This window comes from Notolepis coatsorum (assembly GCF_963971535.1).
Source record: "Notolepis coatsorum genome assembly, chromosome: 11".
In the NCBI taxonomy this organism is placed as follows: Eukaryota; Metazoa; Chordata; class Actinopteri; order Aulopiformes; family Paralepididae; genus Notolepis; species Notolepis coatsorum.
The window spans coordinates 50,652,192-50,662,906 of record NC_140175.1 but is presented as its reverse complement, the minus strand read 5'-3'; the positions used below and the strand labels follow the sequence as shown (position 1 = coordinate 50,662,906).

General features: G+C 41.8%; 1 protein-coding gene across 1 annotated transcript; it reads right to left on the bottom strand.

Annotated features, from left to right (window-relative positions):
* Positions 1–4,649: 4,649 nt before the first annotated feature.
* LOC311237116 (uncharacterized protein) lies at positions 4,650–9,581 on the bottom strand (the record flags this gene model as incomplete). Its single annotated transcript, XM_084324922.1, has 6 exons — positions 4,650–4,941; positions 5,243–5,501; positions 7,642–7,739; positions 7,848–7,989; positions 8,519–8,641; positions 9,497–9,581. The coding sequence occupies 6 exons, from the start codon at positions 9,579–9,581 to the stop codon at positions 4,902–4,904; spliced, it is 747 nt and encodes a 248-aa protein (XP_084181048.1). The 3' UTR covers positions 4,650–4,901.
* Between the last annotated feature and the right edge of the window lie 1,134 nt (positions 9,582–10,715).

The following is a 10,715-nucleotide window of genomic DNA, read 5'->3' as shown; positions in this document are numbered from 1 at the left end:
AGTACCACTGTAACACTTTAGCATGAGCGGGCACACACTCAGGCCGCACGCACCCTCACTTATTGCCAAAAGGAAAGGCCACTTTAAATTAGTATTAGCAACAGTAACAGTGTATTGCACTACTATTACTACTACTGTTAACTGTCAACTGTTACCCGTCATTGCACAAATTTATTGTTACCTACTACCTGTTATTGCACAATTTTATTGCAAATTTTTTTTGTATTGGATTCTATTATATGTTATATGTTGTACCAATTGCACATCGTTGCGGGCAAGACCACCCGCATTTCATTGTATATCCGTATGCCGTGACAAATAAAACTCTTGACTTGACTTGACTTGATTTTCTGTACATTATATTTTCAGCACAACTCTAAACTATCATATCTTTAACTGTAATAATTAATGTGAACAAAAATACATAACACTGTAATGCAACCTTTTAACACTTTGGTCGCCAGGCTTATATTCTTAATAAACCATCCCACGCCAGCTCTATTTGTCTATGGAGAAGTTCCCCTTCTTTGCAGGGCTATAACTTTTTAAATTGTATTGCTAAATTGACATTACTATGGCCCATTCAACATCAAGTATCTATTGTTCAGGGTGTAGCAACGTTATACTTTTTCATTCACATATTCATACTAAAATACGGTCTAAAGTATAAGTATGTTTTTATCGTTTTCTGCAGCTTTCTCCAGAACGTGATTTATAGCTCTAAATGCATTATATTGATGATTGTATACAGTTTGATAGCAATCGGCGCAAGATAAAAAATTTCAAATGGACGTGCTTCTAGAAGTTACTACTCATCATCTGATGTCGACCGGATGGGGGGGGGGGTCGTTTATAATTCCGTGGCCAACGTTAGATGATTCATCTAGTGTGGGTGATATGATGATCAGAGCAGTTTATATTGAACACGTTAAAAAATAACGCTGAATCTTACCCCAGTCTCCTCGGGCCGTTGGGCGATGAGCGTGGAGCAGAAATATTCCTATTATCGGATGTAGAAATATGCGATCCATCTCCAGGTTGTATAATAGTATATACGTCCAAATCATGTTGTTTATCGAGTTATTGGTAACGGATTGCTATCCATTGCGTCTAGCTCGAGTCCTGGGACTATTAGCGAGTGATCGGACCGAATTGGAATAAGCACCAGCTTCCATTTCCTGTTTCCTGTCTGGGCGATCCGCCGATCGGCCACCAGATGGCGCTCTTGAACCGTTGGAGAGTTGAGAGGGGATCAACAGTAGATCTCAAGTCTCCGGGGGAGAAATATGATTGCGATCACAGATTTCTGAAATATTGATATCAAAGACGTGGTACGGCGTCTTTGGCAGAATGAGCATGGCGAGGAATGACGTGGTAAGGCGTTTTTGGCGACCATAGTGTTAAAAAGAATCTATTTTAAATAAAACGTTTCACCGAAATCTAATTACTATGAAACCTAGGGAGTGGTTGTAATCAGCCCCTCACCCCTGAGATGCAGCCATCTAGGAGAACCTGGCCTCATGCATATAACTTAAACACAGCCCTGTCCCCCTTTGGCTAAAACACCATTCTGTAACAGCTTTCTATGATACTTTTGTTTATCTACACATATATTTTCCGAACACAATTGTCTTTATCCCAGAAACCACTTTATAGACACATTGTATTTTTTCTTAAAAAAAACAATCCTCCACACACACGGGCCGTGAATTTTTCTACTGAAAGGGGGATATGTACATGGTCGTAAATCTATTGCCCAGTGACAGAAACTGCATCCCAGAAAAAAGAGGAAGTCATACAGAGTCACTATAACCCCGCTTGATTGAAACTGCATACCCCAGAAAAAAGGGGTTGTCTTCTAAAGTCATAAATACTCACCAGGGGGTCTGACAGAAGTTTCAGGCTGCCTAATTCGTTATCCTCATACTCCTCCTTCTGTGACAGCGAAGGGGCTGTCATAGCGTTTTGACAGAGAGGGAGACAGAAACAGTGGGGGAGATGCAAGCCACATGGAAGAAACCATTCTCCAAGAATCCAAAATATAGAACACAGACACATTGTATTTTTCTTAATTCCCCTACACACACACACGTTTGAAATGTATGTCCTCATAAATTTATTCTGAAGATAGACACATTGTATTTTTCTTTTTCTGAACACAAGTGTCTAAAGATTGTGACAATGTGGGGCGGCTACGTGGCGTAGTGGGCAAGGCGCTCGCCACAAATGCGGAGACGCTGGGCTCGCCTGTTCGAGCCCAGCGCTCCACATTGCTTTCAGTTTAGCTGGTCGTTCATACTAATACACATTGGCCGTATTAGGGGGTGGGAAACTGATGGGTGGGGATCGGGCGTTGTGGACAGCGACTCCTACAGGTCGGTTGGTGCGCCTGCGCAGTAGAATCAGGAAGTGTCGGGGGCAGCGTGAGCCTCCCACGCGTTACTCCTCGCCAGAGAGATTGAGCTGCGCAGGTGAAAAGATGCGACTGCTGTTACCTCAAGTACCGGAGGGGACTTGTGCTATGTATGACTTAGTCCACATTGCAGCCGGCTTGTGGGAGGCAAGAAACAGTGTTCGTGACAGGGGAGGGTTGAATTGGATGATACGAAATTGGGATGGGAGAAAATATAGAAAATGGGAGAAAAAGTGGATAAAAAAAAGATTGTGACAATGTATTTTTTCTTAAAAAATATTCCCCTAAACATGCATTTATCCAAGAAAACACACACACACATACACACATTTATTCTGAAAATGTATTCTGAACTTTTATTCCAAAACTACAAAAAAAAACTTTTATTTTGAAAAAAAACTGAAACCGGAAGTCCATCCCCCTATAACTCCTCCCCTTCCTAAACCGGATGTCCCTCCCCTCCGAAAAATCATCTCAAAGGGGGCGTGGCTACAATCAATCAAACTTCCCATATATGGTCTGACAGAAGCTGCCTCTTTATTCTCTCATAAAAATATATACATCCGAAGGGGAAGAAACTGTACATTGTGAGTAAGGCCAAGCAGTAAATAAAATAGTTTGTTATCAGCGAGCCAGGTGCAGATTCTGCCGAGTTCAGAGCCGAGGGCTTTTTCAACCTGCAACTTGTCCCTGTAAGAGACCAGCAGGGTTGAGTCGTCCACGAACAGGAACAAATTGCAGTCACAAGCTGATGACATGTCATTTGCATAAATTAGGTACAGTAAAGGTCCTAGTATGCTTCCTTGTGGAACACCACAGCTGACTGTTGCGGTTTTCCCTTCCCCCAGGGTTGACCTGGAAGAGCCCCAGAGGAAGCAAAAAGGTAAATTTTTCATATCCTATACAGCAGGCAGTCAATCCATCTATCGTGGGAAGGGGAAGAAAATAAACAAGGTTGACCCTAGAGAGAAATTAAGGAGTGGCGCATTTGTTCAGTTCAATATCTATCACCAATATGTGAGCAGAAAAGAACGCTACTTTGCATGGGAGGGTGTGGTACAATTGATTCCCAAGCAAAGGTGTCAAGCTGCTTCTGCTGTGCATTGGTTTACACAAGTACACGCTTGTCTTGGTGCCAAAATATTGCTGCTGCATCGAACAATTTTACATTAACTTAAAATATATATGTATGGCGGTCAGGTGGCGTAGCGGAGATTGTGCTCGTCACCAATGCAAGAGGCTGCGGTCTTGACTCCCAGAGAGTCAGCATTGCCTTGGCTCGGGCTGAGCGCTATACTAACTCGTTTGGCTGAGTTAGGGGGAGGGGAGCCGTGGGTGGGTCCTGGGCGTTGTGGACAGCGACCCCTACAGTTCGGTCGGGGCGCCTGCTCAGCGAAGGTAGGATCTGGTGAGAGGTAGTGCGGCCTCCCACACGTTACACTCTCCCAGTGAGAATCTGCGCAGCCAGGCTGGCTGCCGGCTGGCTGCACATGCGTCGGAGGTAGGGATGGGTACCTTTCACATTTGAACCGATACCGGTACCGGTACCTGTGAATCGATACCGGTACCCAACGGTACCTTTTTTTCGGTACTTTAGGCTCAAGAAATTAAATTGACCTACCTCAGTCGTAAAAAGAAAATCCAAACTTCAAATAACTACAATTTCGACAGTTTTCGGCTTGTCATTGCTCCGACTGCTTTGTTGTTGAATCAAGTCAAATCCTAGGTAAGCATATATTGTGCGTGTGAACGTTGACATGAAAAAAAAAGAAAAAAAAAGGAAAAAAAAAAGAAAAAAAAGGAAAAAAAAAATTAATAATTTTTATTTTTTTTGGCTTCTCACTTGATTCGATACTCGGTAGTACCGACGTGTTTCGGTTCGGTACCTCAAAAGTAACGAATTCGGTACCCATCCCTAGTCGGAGGAAAGCATGTGACAGTCTCCGGCCTCTTGGACCAACAGTAGGGGAAAGTGCGCAACAACCAGGAAGGGGGTTGGGAATTGGCATAATGACGGATGGGAGAAAAATCGGAAAAAGGAGGGGGAAAAAGACAATAATAATTAAAAAAAAATATATATATATATATGTATAATTTGTATATGTTGTTGACGAGGGTATAGTAGAAATCCATACCGTTGCATGGATTTGTATATTCAATAAACCTCCCAGCCCTATTCTGAACCCAGTTTCATGGCAAAGAGGAGGCTGTTGAGGCCAAATGAGTCCAGACAATATTTATAAAAACACATTTAATTGTTTTCCACAAGGTTTCACAAATAGTTCTGACAATCCTGTGCACGAACCAACACTGTTTCACAAGTTTACAGACAAAAAATATAAAACATCAAATGTAATCTAAAAGTCATCAGAGAGCCTTTACAAATTCCCATCATAAACCATGATAAAGATGCGTCTAAAAACCAAGCAGTACAAATTAGTGACGCATCCTTCAGCAAACCAAGCAGTACAAATTAGTGAAGCATCCTTCAGTATGGACGTTCTCTACGCTCCTGGCGGTGTTCTCCGCTGGAGGAAAAACACAACAACAATGTAGAGTTAGTAAAAAATGTTTAAGCCTTACTTGCATGGTCTAATTCAGTTGCTACAACTATTAATGCCATTTCTGATTAACTTAAGATGCAGTTTGAGTGAATGTTGCAGTAATTTGTGTATTTGGAAATTGCTGCAGTTTTGAAACATGTTTACTAATTTACTTTATTTTTAACAAAAAAATAAGTGGATATGTTGGTGAAGAATCAAGTGTGATATTACAGTCTTAGTTGAGGAGAAATACATTCTGAATGATCATATTAAGTGGTAAACTCACTTCATTTCCATCATCTTTCCAGGTGGTCCTATGCCTCTCCTGCCCCGGCCGCCCATGTCATCCATGGGGAGACCACCACGGCCCCATCCTCCAAAAACTCCTCTATCCATCCCCCCACGTCCTCCTCTGAATCCTCCACCTCCACGCTCTCCTCCTCTGCCTCCCCTGAAGCCGCCTGGCCCCCTGGGGCCCCCTGGTCCTCCGCGGTCCATTCCTCGACCCCCCCTCATCCCCGGGCCACCCCTGCCACGCTCACCACCTGGGGACAGAGTTCACAACGTAAAGAAATATTTTATATGAAACTTTGAAATTAATACAAATATTTTTGTTTTTAGATGCAAATAACCTCTATAACTGGCTCACCGTCTGTCCACTGCACTGCATTCAGATATTCAACCACCAGTTAACTCTCTAACCCAGTGGTGCCCAACCAGTCGATCGCGATTGTATTGAGTAATACAATTAAAAAAATTTTTTTTTGTGCAAAATCAACTCTGTCTCTCTTTGTTAACTACAACAAGCAATGCTGTTTGTTATTTAAGATGAGGTCGGACTCGGCACTGACAGATTTGTGTTCATTATGCTGCTTTTATAAAGCCTCAAATGACGGCTTACAATATTTCATGAAAGCAAAGTGTTTTGTTTGTCTAAGATTTAAAAAGGTTTAAACTTTACAGCACTGACCAAGTTGAACAAAGTGCTGTACAAGTCCCACAACATTAAAAAAAAATTATATAAAAAAAATTATTATAATAAATAATTAAATTAAATAATTAAAATCGAATCTCGGCCCCAAAGCTTCGAATTCCCCGAAAAAATTAGAAGGTCAGCCCTACTACGGATAGCTCATTATATCAACAGCGTTGTTGTTTGCAGGCGTGCAGCTGTTGGTTAGCTAGCTATCGTTCTCAGTTGGCTAACGTTAGCTACTAGCTAGCTAATACTGGCCTACCTTTTAATTCGCAATGGAATGGCTAGCTAACTAACTGTACAAATCGATGTGATTGGCTGAGACCGTAATTTGTACGGTTGGCTGGATTGGGGGTGGCCAGCTGGCTAGCTTTTCAATCAATCAAGCTGGCAGTTTGTAGTGCAGTAGATGGCTGGATAGCTGTTGTATTGTGGGTTAAGGTAGCCAGCTGGCTGGCTGGCAGTTCGTGGTGCAGTAGCTGGCTAGATAGCTGGCTAATGTTGGCCAATATAACTGTAACTGAATGATGCTAGCCTTATGTGGTCTTATGAGTTTCAGTTCATAGGAAAATACTTTCTATAATGGTCAGAAGTAAATTAACTGTATATACTCTCTTTTAGAAACTCTGTCTCTTAAACAGTACTGTATATCTTGTATGTCATAAATGGCTGGATGTAACAGTACTGTTTATCTGTATGTGAAATGTTATGATGAATTGAAAATGGGGGACCCTGATGTAAACTAGACGAAAGTCTTTCTCTGGTCTGCCTCCCCTTAACAATTGTGTGTATTGAGCCGTACTGTATTGTACCCAATCTGTTAATAAAATGTTCAATCAATCTGTTATGATTAACATGCAGTACTATTAACTTTACTTAATTTCTAAGATTAGATGATTTAGTTATTTTTAAATGTCTGATCTAAAGATAAACAAAGGGTTTTAAAAGGGTTATATTTATCTTCTCTTATAGTACCAGAGAGAAGCTGAGGAGAATCGACCAGCAACAAAAGCAAAATTTATTTAAAAAAAAAAAAAGAATATATATATACCGTATATATATTTATCTTTGTTTTTTATTTTTTAACATTTTAAGATTTAACATTTTTCCCTGTGGTATCGAAAATGGTATCGAATATCGATACTTTTCAAGGTATCGTATCGAAGTTCGAAATTCCAGTATCGTGACAACACTAGTGTGTTGTCAGTTGCAATGTGACAGCTCTGTTTACACATCATTCCTATTCCCTTTTAATTGTACATATATCATTTTTGTTTTCATTGTATTGTTCCACTTTTGCTTTGGCAATGTAAACTCATGTTTTCTCATGCCCATTGAATTGAGTGTGTGTGTTGTCTGTGTATGCAGAGTGTGAAATAAATGGGTCATGCTGCCTGCATGCCCAACGTGAGAAGTTAAGTCTCGTCATTCTTGTAATTGCTACACTACACCGTTACAATGATATATAAAATATCATATTATATTATATACCCATTCAATATGCACATGACAGAAAATATTATATGCCATATAATATGTTCTGTCATGTGCATATTGAATGGGTATTACTAATACTATTAATACTAATACTAGCCGAGAGTAGGTAACATTTTGGCTGGTAGCTCTCGGCTAGGTGGTAAATTAAAAAGTAGATCTTGGTTCAAAAAAGGTTGGGCACCTCTGGGAACCACCAACTCTGTCCATCTCACCTTGAGGAGGGAAAGGCGGTGGTCCGAAGCCCTCTGGTTTGGGAGCTTTGTATTGATTACACTCCATCCTCCAGGCGAAGTTCTGGTCCGCACACCCGCTGGAGACGACGAAATCACAGTGAACTACTGACCACGACCACTGCAGGCAGTTTGTTGCAATTTAACTCAATTGACTGCTCAGGAAACTGGTGTTCCTTGCTACTCACTCATTAGGGTACTGCCAGTCTCCTGTCCTCTGCTGCAGGTTGTCTCCCGATGGTCCTCCTCTGCCCATCCCACGAGGTCCTCCCCTAGGCATGAAGCCCCTCCGCTCCCCGCCTCGCTCCATTCCACCACGGTTCATCATTCCTAACAAACAGAGGACAGTGGCATTCAGAAGAGATTCTAAATGTACATTTAAGTCCAGATGATATTCTAAATACACATTTAAATCCAGATGAGTCTAAATACACATTTAAGTCCAGATGAGACTCTAAATACACATTTAAGTCCAGATGAGATTGTAAATACAGTTAAGCCAGATGAGATTGTAAATACACATTTAAGTCCAGATGAGATTCTAACTACACATTTAAATCCAGATTAGATTCTAAATACACATTTAAAGTTCATTCAATTAGTTAGTGCCCCCGGCAATCCAATAATAATAAACAGCATGAATTAATTAGGGATGGACTTGGTTATTCTAACACTCAAAGTGACGTAAGTATTTGATTATAGCCGATGGTTTTGGTAGTTCAGTTTACAGATTATTCTAAAATGTTTTAAATAGAACATTCAAATACTCAAACGCCTATCCTAGAATGAATGAGTGGTTCATCAAGCTGTCACTCCAGTCATTAGCTGCATCATGTGTCTCAGAATGGTCAGAACCAACCTCCTCGGCTCATCATGCCCCCTCGGCTGTCTCCTCTCATGGGCATGCCTCCTCTCATCATCCCCATCATGGGTTTACGCCTCGCCATCGACACATTCAACTTCTTCCCCTGGAACTCCTTACCTGAACAACACAAACAAACACATCCTCTTTACCTGAACAACACAAACAAACACATCCTCTTTACCTGAACAACAGGTGGGGCAGCGGTGGCCTAAAGGTTAGAGAAGCGGGTTTGTGACCGGAAGGTTGCCGGTTCGATCCCCCGGCCGGCAGGAAAAAATCTGGACTGGGAAAGTGAATGAATAACTCTCTCCCATACCCTTAACACCAACAGCTGAAGTGCCCTTGAGCAAGGCACTAAACCCCCAACTGCTCCAGTGGAGTTGCTCAGTTGCGATCACAGATTTCTGAAATATTGATATTAAAGACGTGGTACGGCGTCTTTGGCAGAATGAGCATGGCGAGGAATGACGTGGTAAGGCGTTTTTGGCGACCATAGTGTTAAAAAGAATCTATTTTAAATAAAACGTTTCACCGAAATCTAATTACTATGAAACCTAGGGAGTGGTTGTAATCAGCCCCTCACCCCTGAGATGCAGCCATCTAGGAGAACCTGGCCTCATGCATATAACTTAAACACAGCCCTGTCCCCCTTTGGCTAAAACACCATTCTGTAACAGCTTTCTATGATACTTTTGTTTATCTACACATATATTTTCCGAACACAATTGTCTTTATCCCAGAAACCACTTTATAGACACATTGTATTTTTTCTTAAAAAAAACAATCCTCCACACACACGGGCCGTGAATTTTTCTACTGAAAGGGGGATATGTACATGGTCGTAAATCTATTGCCCAGTGACAGAAACTGCATCCCAGAAAAAAGAGGAAGTCATACAGAGTCACTATAACCCCGCTTGATTGAAACTGCATACCCCAGAAAAAAGGGGTTGTCTTCTAAAGTCATAAATACTCACCAGGGGGTCTGACAGAAGTTTCAGGCTGCCTAATTCGTTATCCTCATACTCCTCCTTCTGTGACAGCGAAGGGGCTGTCATAGCGTTTTGACAGAGAGGGAGACAAAAACAGTGGGGGAGATGCAAGCCACATGGAAGAAACCATTCTCCAAGAATCCAAAATATAGAACACAGACACATTGTATTTTTCTTAATTCCCCTACACACACACACACACACGTTTGAAATTTATGTCCTCATAAATTTATTCTGAAGATAGACACATTGTATTTTTCTTTTTCTGAACACAAGTGTCTAAAGATTGTGACAATGTGGGGCGGCTACGTGGCGTAGTGGGCAAGGCGCTCGCCACAAATGCGGAGACGCTGGGCTCGCCTGTTCGAGCCCAGCGCTCCACATTGCTTTCAGTTTAGCTGGTCGTTCATACTAATACACATTGGCCGTATTAGGGGGTGGGAAACTGATGGGTGGGGATCGGGCGTTGTGGACAGCGACTCCTACAGGTCGGTTGGTGCGCCTGCGCAGTAGAATCAGGAAGTGTCGGGGGCAGCGTGAGCCTCCCACGCGTTACTCCTCGCCAGAGAGATTGAGCTGCGCAGGTGAAAAGATGCGACTGCTGTTACCTCAAGTACCGGAGGGGACTTGTGCTATGTATGACTTAGTCCACATTGCAGCCGGCTTGTGGGAGGCAAGAAACAGTGTTCGTGACAGTGGAGGGTTGAATTGGATGATACGAAATTGGGATGGGAGAAAATATAGAAAATGGGAGAAAAAGTGGATAAAAAAAAGATTGTGACAATGTATTTTTTCTTAAAAAATATTCCCCTAAACATGCATTTATCCAAGAAAACACACACACACATACATTTATTCTGAAAATGTATTCTGAACTTTTATTCCAAAACTACAAAAAAAAACGTTTATTTTGAAAAAAAACTGAAACCGGAAGTCCATCCCCCTATAACTCCTCCCCTTCCTAAACCGGATGTCCCTCCCCTCCGAAAAATCTTCTCAAATGGGGCGTGGCTACAATCAATCAAACTTCCCATATATGGTCTGACAGAAGCTGCCTCTTTATTCTCTCATAAAAATATATACATCCGAAGGGGAAGAAACTGTACATTGTGAGTAAGGCCAAGCAGTAAATAAAATAGTTTGTTATCAGCGAGCCAGGTGCAGATTCTGCCGAGTTCAGAGCCGAGGGCTTTTTCAACC